Source organism: Arvicola amphibius, chromosome X (assembly GCF_903992535.2).
Source record: "Arvicola amphibius chromosome X, mArvAmp1.2, whole genome shotgun sequence".
In the NCBI taxonomy this organism is placed as follows: Eukaryota; Metazoa; Chordata; class Mammalia; order Rodentia; family Cricetidae; genus Arvicola; species Arvicola amphibius.
Window position 1 is genome coordinate 118,830,466 of NC_052065.1, and position 15,258 is coordinate 118,845,723.

A 15,258-nucleotide genomic window follows, 5' to 3' on the forward strand; every position below is an offset into this window, starting at 1 on the left:
ACCAGCTTGAGGGAATCGGAAAAGGGGTGGCTGTTCAGACAGGTACATTTGAGCTTTTATAAAATAGGGTCTTACTATATAGTCTGGGCTGGCTTTGAACTTGCAATTCTCCTGTCCCGACCTCCTGAGTGCTAGGAGCAAACTTTTTCTATAAAAGACCAGATAATACATTTGCGAAGCTTTCCCCCAGCTATGTGTGATCAAAGACAGTACAGAAAAAAATGCTTATGGCTGTGCTCCAATTAAACTTCATTTACAAATTCAAGAAGTAGGCCATGTTGAGCTCACAGGACATCTGCCTTAGGATATTTGCGGAGGAAAAGAAGTAAATTTTCATCATGAAGATTTTTCACTTCTCTGTAACTATATGTACATGCATTATGAATGTATTAATGCTAGTGGGAATTCTTTTAAAGAGCCAGTTATGGCATGCAGGTTAATTTTAATATCGAGATATTTAACCAGAAATTTATATTAAAGTGAACTTTGCATTTGGGATGATTAAGTAGAATAAGCAGCGATGAAGAAAACTGTGTCTTTGGCTATTATGGAAATGCATTTATTTAAATGCAGTCTTTTTCTTTGCATTCATTTAGTAGTTTTTATAATTGGGAACACTAACTTTATATCATCTAATTTGTGTTTGCTAATGGAGGAGAACCAAAGCCAGCAAGATAAACCCAGAGCTTGAGGAGGTATGGCCCAGTGGTAGATTGTTTGCACAATATGTTCAAGGCCCTGGGTTCCATCCTCAGAACTGCAAAAACAACTGAGCAGCAATGTCAAATAATTTCTCTGGGCTTTAGGGGACTGTCTTGGTGCTTGAGTGTGGCTATGTTTTTGGCATTCTTCACAGATTAAATATAGCAAGCAGCCTGGCAGTTCACAGTATTCTCAGCTGCAAAGACCATAGCTGAGAAGAATCTAAACAAAAGGTCTGCGCTTACAAAATGGCTGAACTTCTCAGCTGAACAGAGGGAGAAAAGAAACTTCAAATGCTCCAATATGAGAACCTGTTTTTCTTATCAGACATGATTCAGGTAATTGGATAGAATAAAGTCAGAGGGTTAGGTTAGGCAAGAACTTCATAAACCGAGTTTGTTGTCCTCAAGGTTCCCCCCCCCCCCCCCGAGACAGGGCTTTTCTGTAGCCTTGGAGCCTGTCCTGGAGCTAGCTCTTGTAGACCAGGATGGCCTTGAACTCAGAGATCTGCCTGCTTCTGTCTCCCAAGTGCTGGGATTAAATGTGTGAGCCACCCCTCGGCTGTCCTCCAATTTCAAAGACTCCCCCAATTCTTTTGATTAGTCTGTATGTATTCTGGTAAAAAAAAATGTACCAAGTGCTTTTCATTGGCCCTATTTTTTTAGAGGCACCTGGAATTTAAAGTCTAAATATGGCTTGTAAGCAAGATTATCTTGTCATTTTTCAAGAATTTGACAATGTTCAAATTTTTTTGATGTTTTTAGCTTCTTTTTAGACCTTCTAAGCAAGTTTTTATGTGCTATCGTAATAACACTGGTTTTGGAAACAAGAGTATAGCTATAAGATCACATAGAAACATTTTTGAGTTCATGCTGCAGCCTTCCTGGCAGGGACAACAAGTAATTTGGTTACTGTCAACTATCCAGGTAAGCCAGAGACTACTCTAGTTTGTTTTGGATATGTGAGGTAGTATTCTAAACCATGATCCCGGAGATAATACATTATTGAGGCATTTCCAACTATTTGCTCTAACTGTACTGTCCTGCTTTCTGGTTTATGGGAGATATTGTTATTACAGCCAAAAGAAGTAGTCAGGCCACTGTAAGGTGAGCTTGCCTCTTGTGAAAATATCCTAGATACAGTGTCCCTTTCTTTAGGTGCTTTTGACAATTTTCGTCTTTGCCTTACAGTCTCAGAACCATGGCTACTTTTCACATCTTTTGCATTTTCTGTATTCCAAGCAGTTTTCTGACGCGAGTGTCTCCAGTGCTGTCAACAGTATTGCTCAGCTGTGACTGTGTGCTTGTGCCGGGGGTTCCTCTGCTCCATTGAGCTGCACGGAACTGTGCCGGACAGGTTTCTGTGTAGCCACTGGATTCTAGCTTTTCCACAAACACTTACTTTTTTCTGCTTATCCATGAAGTTGGCAAGCTCCTTTTCATTTTCCTCCTCTCAGCTACTGAGAAAACTATATTTTCCTTTTGATCCTTAAGATTTTGTGGAGACGCATTTTCGCTCTTGGCCTTGTTCAGTTGATTGCAGCACAGGTATGTTCTGCTGTCTGCTTCCTCTGGTAGCCCAGCTAAGACTTACTTTGAGTTCTTTCTGTATCCTCTCATGCATGACTTGGTTCCTCTTTCATCTTTGGGTCAGCTCCTTGAGACTTGTTTCTGTGGTACAGCTGAACCCATGTTAACATAGCAGAACTTCTGGCTGTTACCATGACTTCTGACCATACTGTGGAAAGGGTATGCAGTTACCTATAATAAGACAGGACCGTCTTTCCCAACTCTCCGACTTTGACTCTGGAGATTCATAATTGAGGTTTCTCAGGTGTCCAGGAGTAAGCTGAAGGGGGTGGGTGAGAGAAGAGGAGTATCAGTGACACGTGTTTGCCTTTTTCAAACAAGGGCATGGACTAGGATGCAAGCAGAGGAGCTGGGAATGAGCATTTGTACAAACTACAGTGCGGGAAAGAAAACTGGCTCTCAAGAGAATATTTGATAGGTAGGTCAGCCCTTTTTTGAGCAGGGAAAGGACACAATTGTTCTTAAAAAAAACACATCCCTGTCACATTAGTTTTCATTTTCCCTCATTGCAAGGTGCCAGGGATATAAAGAAAGCATGACGAAAATGGCAGCTGACAGTCTTCTGGAGGACAAAGAGCGAGAATGGCTGTGGCAAATTGCAGAGCAAATGTTTTCTGTCAAGGCAGATACTGGGTGCCAGTGCTAGCTAGGGTGCTTATGACAAACCTTGCTGTGATGGCGATGGTGAGGATGGGGGCTCTTTGGTTTGTCTTTTGAGAAAGGGTCTTACTTTGTAGCCCTTGCTGTCTTGGAACTCATAGACATCTGCCTGCCCCTACTTCTCCCTCCTTGGTGCTAAAATTGAAGGCATATGCCACCATGCCCATCCATCTTTTAATTTTTCTTTAGTCTTTGAACACTTCATACATTTATGACATTTATTTTTATCATAGTTACTGACCATGACATTCCTCCGCCTCCTTCTAATGTCCCTCACCTTGTCACCCTGCTAACTTCATGTCCTTTCTCTTTTGTTATTACTAGCCCCCTGGAGTCCAGTTATTGCTGCCCAAAAATGTATTTGTGTGGTGATAGCCACCAGGCTATGGGGAAACCTGTCAACAGCCAAGTCCCCAGAAAAGGACAGTGGCTCTCTCTCTTCCTTTCTAATTCTTTTTTTTTTAATTAAAAGGCCTTTCAGGCAGATCTTTCTGAGTTCAAAGCCAGTGTGGTTTATAGAGTAAGTTTCAGGACAGCCAGGACTGTTTCACGGTGAAATCCTGTCTCAGAAAGACAAAACAGAAAGAAAAAAGAAAAGGCCTCTCTTGTTTCTATTTGCCATAGCATTTCAGAAATGGTTCTACCTACTTATCTTCTTTCCTAGCTTCTTTAATTGTGATATTTATCTTTAAATTCTCAATCTTGTTTCAAGACAGGCTAATCTGTTTCTCCCTATACTCTGTATTCTTTCAACTGAATTGCCCTCAAGTTCACTTTTTCTAGTTCCGGATCAAACCATTTGTAAGTTATTTTGTGTGTGTTTTGTTTGTTTTAGTGTGTGAGTATATTGCATGTGTTGTGCAGTGCCTTCATGGGTTAAGAGAATTCTGGATCTCCTGGAAGTGAACTTACAGATTGTCGTGTCCCACTGTGTGGGTCCTGAGAACTGACCCTGGGTCCTCTGCAAGAGCAACAAGTGCTCTTATCCAGGGAACCATCTCTCTAGCCACTGTTTGTTTCTGAGTAAACCCTGAATTCAACTTCCCATACAACTTGAAATTGCCTCAGTTTCCAGAGTTCTGCTATCAAAGGTATATGCCTACATCCAGTTCATTATTTTTAGAATCACCTGAAGATAAATAGGTAAAGTCTTCAATTTTTAAGTTTTTGTGTGTAAGATATTCCAGTCTTCAATAACAGAATTAACAAATTAATTATGTTGACAAAATCAGCAAATCTATTGAGCACTCTCTTAGTTTTCAGGGGGAGAGTGCTTGCCTACCATGCACAAAGGCCTGGGGGCCTTCTCTAGTATTATAAAAAATAATATAGAAGGGATGGTTACGTAAAATCTATCCACTTATAAATACTAGTCAAATAGGGAGGAAGCTGGTATGCACCTGTCCTGTAGGAGCCGAGGGAAGAGAGTTGCTGCAGGCGTTGGGCTAAAGCCTGGATGATTAGGACAGCACAGTGAGAGGTGGAAGAATGTGGGCCGAAATTCCTGACATTTGGAAGGCTGACACAGGACGGTTGCTAGTTGGGGGCTAGACTGGGCTACATACTGGGACCTTATGTCAAAAAATAAAACAAGTGGATGGACAGATTGCTCAGTGGTTAAGAACACTGTATAGGGAGATTGTAGTGATACAGGCCTTTACTCCCAGCACTCTGGAGGCAGAGGCAGGTGGATCTGTGAGTTCAAGGCCAGTCTGGTCTACATAGTGAGTTCCCAGATAGCCAGGGCTACACAGAGAAACCCTGTCTCAAAAAAACAAAACAGAAACCAAACAAAAAAAATAACTACCACTGTCCGTTCTTCCAGAGGACCAGGATTCAATTCCCAGCACCCACATGGTGGCTCACAGCTGTCTGTAACTTCAGTTCCAAGGGATCTGATGCCCTCATCTTGCCTCCATGGACAAACACCCATACAAAATAAGGAAAAACAAATTTTAAAGTATTACATAATAAATACCCTCACCCCCAAATCCAAAACTCCAAAGAAATTCTATTCCTTATCTTGACAAGTATATTCTACTCTAAAATATTTTGTCCTATTCTTCATTGAATGGAACTGACAACAAAATAAGCTTTTGATTGCTTTAAAAACATGATCTTCCTATGTTGATGTACTTGGTTATTTATTAAATTGATTTCTGTTCCCATAGCAGCTTAAACGACTTACTTTGGATGTATCTGAATTCATAGCCCCCCCCCCCAGAAAATACTGGCATATTTTTATTTCCTTTGCTTTCTCAGCTGATCGACAAACATTGAATACATTGGCTAAACTATTTCTGATACTTTAAAAAATAACTTTTTTATAATAAAATACATTGAATATTGTAGAGAATATGGAGATTTAAAACCATCGAAAGATAGCAACCCAGGATTTTGCTATATTTACTTCTGCTCTCTTTCTTTCTTTCAGTCTTTTTTTCTTTCTGTATTTTGAGTCAAGGGTTTCTCTGTGTAGCTCTGGCTGTCTTGCAACTTGTTCCGTAGACCAGGCTGGCTTCAAACTCACAGAGATCTGCTCCCTCTGCCTGCCTCCCAAGTGCTGGGATTAAAGGGGTACACCACCACCACCTGGCTTCTATTCATTTTCAAAGACCATATACTAGAAATGTAATTGAGATAGAAAATGACTTAGTTTCATACCCTCTATTGGTGTTTCATTTAACATAAATAGACCCATTACTTTGAAGCTGGGTATGCACTAGGTAGTTTGAGGCTGCAGGTCCTAAATCTGAGTCCAGCTTAGCTCTAATATGAGATGCTCTCTGAAAGAAAAGTTCTCTAAAGGAGCAGCAATAGAACATTCCTTCATATGGACGTGCTGCAATTTTTTTGAACATGCGTCAATTGTTTTTTTTGTAATTAAAACGATTCAAAACAGTTCTGCAATGAATGTGTTTGAACGTAATTTTTATGCCTGATGATATTTGCAGTAAATGTGTAGAAGTGCAATTACTAGAACAAAGGATATAAACTTTGTAAAGACTAATTCTTCATTTTGGTGGTGCTGGAGGTGGAGGTCAAACCTAGGGCCTCATACATGCTGAGCAAGTGCTCTGTGATCTTGCTGTTCCCCCGTGAGCGCAGTGTTTCTTTTTATGGTAATTACTTGGAGTTTCGGTACTCATTTGAAGAAGTGGGTTATTTCTTGTGTATTAATAGTGGATAGTGGCCCTTATGTTTTCTGGGAAGTACCTACATTGAGAGTATTTTTGACTTACACGAATATTTTTAAAAATGATAGCATGAGTGAGTTTGAGTGATTTCTTTAGAGAAATGTGGGAAATTTTATTGGAATTTATATTAGCCTCTTAATACATCAGCATTGCTTAGGGACTAAGTAGTCCAAATGTTAGGATTGTAAGTATTGTTTGTTTTGCTTGTTTGATCTTGGGTTTGGATTTTGGAGGAGAGTCTCAGTAAATGTAGCCCAGGCTGACCTGACACTCCATTCTTGGTCTCCTGAGTACTGAGATGAGAGTTTAGAGCAAGGTATCTGGCAACAAAGTGAAGGCTCCGTTTTTACCTTATTATGATTCACTTTGCTATGGCATTTATAGCTTAGGAGATGGCACATTAAAAGTCCACAGGGTGCAGTACACTGTGTTTTCTGAACCAAAACCATTAATAATGATTGTTATGTACTTTTAAAAACAGAATTGTTTTCTAAATATAGAGTATGAGCTGGTTAATTACTATCTAATAAGTTCAGAATGTAAGATAATATTGAGTTGAAAGAATCTTTTCTTCTCTCTGTTGGCTTGAATTCATAATGCAGAAGGTAAGTAAAAATAAATTGAAGCAGGCAGGCCTATTTTCACAGTATAATCAATTAGATATCACAAAATATTCTCAACTCAAGGTATTAAAACTACTTTATGATTCTTTTATCCTTTCTACTGACCTTACTTCCAATTGATTCTACCAGGTTCCCAAATAGTATAGGGGAGTTTTTCTCAACAATTTTCATTTAATCTTAATCTTCATTTAAATCTGGTTTGAAAATTGTTTTTGTTGGTGGTACCAAGGACTGCTGGTACTAGGGACTGCTGGTGGGTTTTGTGACTGAGGAAGCAGTGTATCACTGAGTTGTATCAACACTTTCTGATTTAATTGGAAGTTTAAGGAAAAAATTCTTATGCAGTATTTTTCCTAATTAATTGTATCCAGCAAGTTCTTGATTGCAAAAGAAGTTAATCTTTTTATAGTGGTATTGATAGCTCAGATTCATGATTTATAGTATTTCAGGTATTCTCTTGACCATAGAGAAATAACAGACATTTATAACAGCCTATATTTTTCCCCCAGTGGCAGTCAAAGGAAGTATCTTTGTTTCTTTTTTTATTTTTTAAATGTATTTATTTATTAAAAATTTCCACCTCCTCCTCTCCTCCCATTTCCCTCTCACCCCACCATTCCCACTCCCCCTCCCTCTCCAGTCCTAAGAGAAGTCAGGGTACCCTGCCCTGTGGGAAGTCCAAGGCCCTCCTCCCTTCATCCAGGCCTAGGAAGGTATGCATCCAAATAGACTAGGGTCCCAAAAAGTCAGTACAAGCAGTAGAATCAAAACCCGGTGCCATTATCATTGGCTTCTCAGTCAGCCCCCATTGTCAGCCACATTCAGAGAATCCGGTTTGATCACATGCTCGTTCAGTCCCAGTCCAGCTGGCCTTGGTGAGCTCCCCTTAGATCGGTCACACTGTCCCAGTGGGTGGACACACCCCTCGCGGTCCTGACTTCCTTGCTCATCTTTTACCCCCTTCTGCTCTTCATCGGGACATTGGGAGCTCAGTCCGTTGCTCTGATGAGGGTCTCTGTCTCTATCTCCATCCATCACCAGATGAAGGTTCTATGGTGATATGCAAGATACTCATCAGTGTGGCTATGGGATAAGTCCAGTTCAGGTACCCTCTCCTCTGCTGTCCAAGGACCTAGCTGGGGACATCTCCTTGGACACCTGGAAACCCCTCTAGAGCCAAGTCTCTTGCCAACCCTAAAATGGCTCCCTTAATTAAGATATCTTCTTCCCTGCTTCCGTAACTACCTTTCCTCCATCTCAACCCTCCCATTCCCCCAAGCTCTCCCCAATCCTCCCCTTCTCCCTTCTCTCTCCCCATCTCCTCTTCCTGCCACCCCACCCCCGTGCTCCCAACTTTTGCCCAGCGATCTTGTCTACTTCCAATATCCAGGCATGTTTTTCTTTGGGTTCAACCTATATTTTTTAATCAATGAAAAAAGTACCAACAGAATTGTTTTATTCAGATTATTTTTAGGAGGCAAAATAAGAAAACTAATATGAATTAGATTTTTTTCCAATAACCAGCTTGCTTTTTCTGACAGAAATTGGAATGCCCCTCAGCTGTTTGTGACAGTATTAGCAAACTCACATTTGAATATTGTTTTGTTGTTTTTCTTTAGATGTGTTCTTTGTGCCATTGTCCTGGAGCAACAATTGGCTGTGATGTGAAAACCTGCCACAGGACATACCACTACCACTGTGCATTGCATGATAAAGCTCAGATCCGAGAGAAACCTTCACAAGGCATTTACATGTAACTGTTTCATTTTGCTTTGTTTTAAAGCAATCATACTTTCCTTCAGCTTTTATAGTTTCTCCTCATTCAAAGCATTTCATTGTCACTATAAAGGCTGTTTTGATATGTAATGAAGAAATGATTTAGGAAGTGTAACAGTAAGATTTAAAAAATTCACTTTATGAATGGGGTGGACTGTGCTGCTCATTTTTGTAATTTGGAAACTGAATTTAATTTAGTTCATGATTTTGTGTTTTCCCCCTCAGGGTTTATTGTCGCAAACACAAGAAAACGGCACATAATTCTGAAGGTATGTCTCATCAGTCAGTTTCATGTTTCAGGAAGAAATGTAAACAAAATATGAATGGTGATTTGTTAAGGTTTTTCTTAAGATAGGGTTTATTATTAAATATCTTACAATTGGGGACTATAAGCGGAGGCTGTTTGTTCATTTCCCAGCCACCTAGACCCAAAATAGTTCACACAAAAACTCTATTAATTAAACACTTCTTGGCCTATTAGCTTATACATATTTCTAGCTAGCTCTTATATCTTCAATTAACCCATTTCAGTTAATCTGTACATCAACACGAGGTCATGGCCTACAGGCAAGGTTCCACCATCTGTCTCCTCCTGTGGCTACATGGCATCTCACTGACTCCACCTACTTTCTCTCTATATATCTCTTCCAGCCTGGCTATGTTCTGCCCTGCTATGGGCTGAAGCAGCTTCTTTTATTAATCAATGGTATACAGAGGGGAGTCCCACCTCAGGGGACATCATTAGAACAAACTAATGTAAATAAGAGCTAATTTTTAAAGAAAATTTTTACCTCAGAGATCTTATAAAGTATACATTGAAAACTTATGTCACATTAGGAAGAAATAGTGGCAACAGTGATGTTTCTGTAAGGGTGCTAATTGGGACTCTTGCTTTTGTTAGCTATTATAGCTATATATATAATAGATATACTGTATATAATATATGTGAATGTGGGAATACTAATGTACTTTGGATCAGCATATGTTCTAGGAAAATTTCAACACATTGTGGTAGCTTTATGTAGTAGCCTTATTCATGATTTTGCTTCCCATTGTTTCATTTACTTTTGGGCTCTCATGATCCAGAAATATTAAGTAGAAATTTCCAAAAATAAGTTCTAAGTTACTTTTGATTACAATATATTTATGTTTAATAAGGAAAAAAATTAGAATTATTCATGATTTTGCATATTGACTGGAAATTTAAAAACATCCCTCACTGAGAAATATGTGGAGATATATTATTTTTTTCCAGAAGAAAATAGATATCTTTACAAGTAACTAAGATTTAAAAATAGAAGCTTATTTTGTTTCCACTTAAATTTATAAAACTAGTTTAATCATGTTTACATATTGTTAGCTAATTTGCACCTGGTCCTTAAAGCATGAGGAAGTTAGTTCTCAAGTTGGATTCTGACTTGGGTCAAGCCTTTTATTTTTTCTTTTTCTGTTTTAAGTGTGTGGGTGTTTTGCCTGCAGGTATGTCTGTACACCATGAGCATATTCTATGCCCATGGAGACTAAAAGAGGGTGTCAGGTCCCCTGGAACTGGTGTTACAGACTCTTGTGAGCTTCCATGTGGGTGTTGGCAATCCAACTTAGGTCCTCTAGAAGAGCAGCGAGTGCTCTTAACTGTTGAATCACCTCTTTAACCCTAGCTCAAACCTTTTCAAAAGATGGTTTTGATAATGTCTACTAGCAGTATAAAATGGATGAGATTCAATCTCAGATTAATTTTAAATTTTCATTTAGCTTGGACTTAGTCTTTAAATTTTTTGTTAGCTTCTAAGACTGTTCTGTTCAAAATTAAAATGGATCAAACACTGGTATTTTAGGAAGTTGATGATCCTTTTGAGACAAGGTCTCTCTATTATGTAGCCAGATTCCCTTGCCCCTGTCTCCCAAAAGTTCTGGGATTAAAGGTGTGCGCCACTATGCTGGACTTGTTGCTGATCTTTTTAAAGATTTAGCTAGGGCCTGGAGAGATATAAATAAAGCCTTCTTGAAAAGGATCAGTGATGGATTCCTGTGGTGATATTTTGTTTGTAATCTAACAAATAAAACTTGCCTGAAAATCAGAGTGCATAGTTAGCCACTAGTTTTTAGCTGTAGAGGCCAGGCAGTGGTGGCAGTGGTGGCAGAGGCAGACAGACCTCTGTACATTCAAGGCCACCCTGGTTACACGAAATTGATCCAGTCCAAAAGAGAAACAGAGCCAGGCAGTGGTGGCTCATTTCTTTAATTCCAGTACTCGGGACTCACACACCTATAATCCCAAAACTAGGGAAAAGTGGAGACAGGAAGGGATATGGCTGGGCAGAGAGAGGAATATAAGGCGGGGGGAGACAGGAGCTTAAGGCCTTCAGTCTGAGGATTCGTGGAGACAGGATCTTGCCCCCTTCAGTCTGAGGATTCGTGGAGACAGGATCTTGCCCCCCTTCAGTCTGAGGATTCAGTAGAGTTTAAAAGTCTCTCTAGTGGCTGGCTCCTTTACTTCTCTGATCTTTCAGCATTTACCCTGATACCTGACTTTGGGTTTTTATTATTAAAACCAATTAGAATTCACAGAATAGATTCCCAACTGCCATGCTGGTTAGTTCCTAGGATCTGATTCCTCTGGCCTCCATGTGCACCTGAACTCTTGAACACCTAACTACATACCTTTCTCTCAACATACAGATATACACACACACTAAAAATAAATCTTTAGAAAATCCACTACCTGATTACTGGTATAAATAAACTGGTTTCCCTTTCTGATCTCTTATACTTTGCTTTTACAGTAGAAAACAATACTGTTTTCACATCTGAAGTCCATATTAATTCATGCTGCTTAAAAATACAGTCATCATATATGTGCACTGAAATATGCATCATACTTAATGTTAATTAAAATTTTTGGAACAAATGATTTAGTTGCTACTCATCTAACTATGATTTGGTCATCATACATTGTACCCATGAATTGAGTTATTATGCTATATTCTACAAATACATACAATTAAAATAATAGCTAAGTATAAATTCAACATTGAATATAGATAAGCAGGCACACACATATACATATACTTACATACAAAGTAAAAATAAATGAATTTTTAACAAACTCTTTTGTGTGCTCTTAAAAAGGAGAACATAGGGCTGGAGATATGGCTTGTAGGGTAAAGAGCATTTGATGCTATTCTAGAAGACTAAAGTTTGGTTTCTAGCATCCGTATCAGGTAGCATACATCTGTCTGTGACTCCAAGTCCAGGGGATCCAGTGCCCTCTTCTGGCCTCTTTGGAAATGACTGGATAAGCAATAAGAACAAATACTTTCAAGGTGATAGAGTGTGATTGAAAATCCCATACAACTATTTTTCTATTTTTTCACTCAATTCTAGAATTCTTAATTAAAACTTTTTTGTGAAGGGTTCTAAGTAGGGGCTGGCAGTCTATCTCAGTGGAAGGTGGCTTGCTTGTTATGCGCGATGCTCTGGGTTCTAACCTAAACACTATATGAAAAAGGAAGAAAACCATTGTAAGGAAGCTTTCCCATCATTCAGTTCCTTCAGATTTTAACAGTGTATCTATACAGTGCCTGTTTATGATTAGTGTAGCCATCTGTGTTAAGAGCTGAGGATTAAGATTCATGATCTGATTAATATAAGTATATGAATATACTGGGACAGGATACTTGAGATACTTAAAGATGATTAATATATGCTGATTAATATAGCTGGCTCCCATTTTATTTTCTGGCCTGCTGAAACCAATAGTACCATCTAGTGGTAAAAAGAAGCCACTGCAGTGCAGAGCATACTAAGAAAGGTTATTTAAAAATGTTTTATTTTTACATTTATTTATTTAGTATGAGCCTGTGTTTGTGTGTGTATGACAAAAACCAATTTTGGGGAGTTGGTTTTCTCCTTCTATCATGTGTAATTCAGGATTGAACTCATGTCTTTAGCCTAAGCAGCAAGTGCCCTTACTGCCTGAATTCTCTCAAATACTAGAATGATTTTGAGTTCCTTTTGCTGAGTGAGAGAGTTCTAATTATATTTCATACTTTATGAACAACTTCAAATTGGCTTGAGTTTCTGGGTTTATGGTATACTTCTGTAAACTATCAGGCCCTTTTGTTTTCTTGGTATTTAGTGTATATTTATATTCTGGAATTTGAGGTGTAATCTTATCTTTAGTTTTAGTTGTATATTTTTTGTTTGGTTTTGGTTTTGTTTTGTTTTTTTGTGACACGGTTTCTCTCTGTAGCTTTGGGGCCTGTCCTGGAACTTGCTTTGTAGGTCAGGCTGGCCTCGAGCTCACAGAGATCCACCTGCCTCTGCTTCCCAAGTGCTGGGATTAAAGGCCCATGCCACCACTGCCCAGCCTTAGATGTATTTTTATCTTAGGTGCCTACATGTATGTCTGTGCACCATATGCATGCCTAGTGTCCATGGAGGCCAGAAGGCAGCTCTGGATTCCCTGATCCTAGAGTTCTGGATAGTTGCAAGCCACCGTATGGGTGCTGGGAAAGCAAACACTTATTTCCCGGAGTTACATAAAGGGAAGCATTTTAGGTGATACTGAGGTATCAGGGTCTGACTTTAGGAATTGGGTGCTTGATGGAGGACATCGTTGAAGGTAATATAATTGAGTGGCTAGTTTGCCCATATGGTCAGTTGAAATTAGCCAGAATGAAGACTGTTGGAACAGAGAGCTGTGTGCTAAAGAAAGCCTGTTGTGTTAGGTAACATGAGCAGGAGAGTTGGTACTTGTTAGCAACTGGGAGAGGAAGAAGTGAGTGTCATAGATCCTTTTTACCCAGAGTGTAGTCTATAGATAAGCAGGATGAGCGACATCTATGAGTTTATTAAAAGTGTCTAATCTTAAGCCTTACATTGACTTTCTAAAAAGGACTGTCTTTTAATAAGATCAAACTTGAGAAGTTATGGCTTAGCTAAGTGGTGTGGATGGAAAGATACCTGGCTTTTTACAAAGCAATAGAGATCAAGCTTTGAGAGATCAATGACTTGACAACATCAGTAGAATTTTGCTTGATGTTCCTTTTTTGCATCATCTAGTGTGGTAGCTATGTGTGCTATTGACTAGTGTTCTTAAACTTTTCTATTCTTAGTGGGAAGTTTATGCATTAAATATGGGCAAGAATGAACAGAATTAAATCCTATGTAATTCATCTGGTTGTGCTGTTTTGAAACAGGGTCTTATTATGTAGCCCATGCTGGCCTCCAGCTCAAGATCCTGCTTCTTGCAGCCTGAGTGCTAGTTTTATGGATATATTTTACCATGCTTAGCTAAGCATTATATCTTTACATGGTTTTCCTGTATGTATCTGAGTAGGAACTATATTGTTTATTCCCCCTTTTTTCGAGACAGGGTTTCTCTAAGTAACAGCGTATGCTGTAATAGAACTTGCTTTGTAGATCAAATTGGCCTTGAATTCCAGGAGATCCTCCTGCCTCTGGCTCCCAAGTGCTAGGATTAAAGGCATGCACCATCTCTACCCAGCAGCCTTTACATTTTTTTAAACTTTATTTTATGTGCATTGGTCTGAAAGTGTCAGCTCTCCTGGAACTGGAATTACAGATGGTTGTGAGCCACCATATGGGTGCTAGGAATTGAACTCAGGACCTCTGGAAGAGCAGTCAGTGCTCTTAACCGCCGAGCCATCTCTCCAGCCTAGCCTTTAAATTTTTAAAATTATTTTTCTTTATTTTTGTGCATTTGTGTTTGTGCATACATGTGTATGTATGTACATGCAAGGACTAAACTCAGATTATCAGGCACAGTGGCAAACATCTTTACCCACTGAACCTGAGCTATTTCTCTGAACCCTCTTAAAAGCAGCATTTTAAAAGCAGTAAGTACAGGGCCAGAGAGGTGGCTCAGCTATTCAGAGATCTAGGTACTTACAGAGGACCTTGGTTTAGTTCCCAGCACCCACGAGGCAACTAACAACTGTCTGTAACTCCAATTCCAGAGGGTCTGACACTTTCTTCTAGCTTCTGCAGACACTGATATACTTGGTGCACAGACATGTTCAGGCAAAACACACATACACGTACAACTTCAAAAAATTTTAAATTAATAAATTTGGGGCTGAAGAAGGATCAGTGGTTAAGATCACTTGCTGCTCTTTCAGAGGACCCAAGTTCAGTCCCCAGTACTCACATCAGGTGGTTGCTCCTAACTCCAGCTCCTGTGGGTCCAACATTTTCTTTAGGCCTTTGCAGAAACCAGCATGAATGTGCACATACATACACAAATACAAAAAGAAATCTTTTAAAAATGAGTATTGATAATAGCAACTAGCTTATAACTATTGCTACTAGTCTATGTTTGTAAAAGTACATTAATAGACAGCTTATAATCCCTAAACATTTGATTATCTATAAGGAGCTATGATTATGAGTGGTGGTTTGTTTAAGATAATTTTTAGGCTATGGATATAGATAATTTTTAGGCTCAAACCTATAATCCCAGCACTCAGGAAGTCAAGGTATTCGGGCAGTGCCATAAGTTCAAGGCCAGCTTAGACTACAAAGTAAAAACCTATCTCAAAACAGTTTAAAGGGGGTTTGGAGAAGTGCTGCTGTTGAGAGAGCCCGAGTTTCTTCCTAGCACCTACATGGTGCCTCATAACAGTTTACCACTCTAGTTCTGGGGCACCAGGCACACAGGTAGTAAACTCATTACATGCTGGCAAAACA

At 39.3% G+C, this 15,258-nt stretch overlaps 1 protein-coding gene across 1 annotated transcript in view; it reads left to right on the forward strand.

Annotated features, from left to right (window-relative positions):
- The window catches only part of Phf6 (PHD finger protein 6), a 43,026-nt gene that overhangs the window by 10,923 nt on the left and 16,845 nt on the right, over positions 1–15,258 (forward strand). The window contains exons 4-5 of the mRNA XM_038317340.1: positions 8,391–8,524; positions 8,773–8,816. Of these exons, the coding sequence (XP_038173268.1) occupies positions 8,391–8,524; positions 8,773–8,816 (178 nt within the window). The remainder of the gene's footprint in view (positions 1–8,390; positions 8,525–8,772; positions 8,817–15,258) is intronic.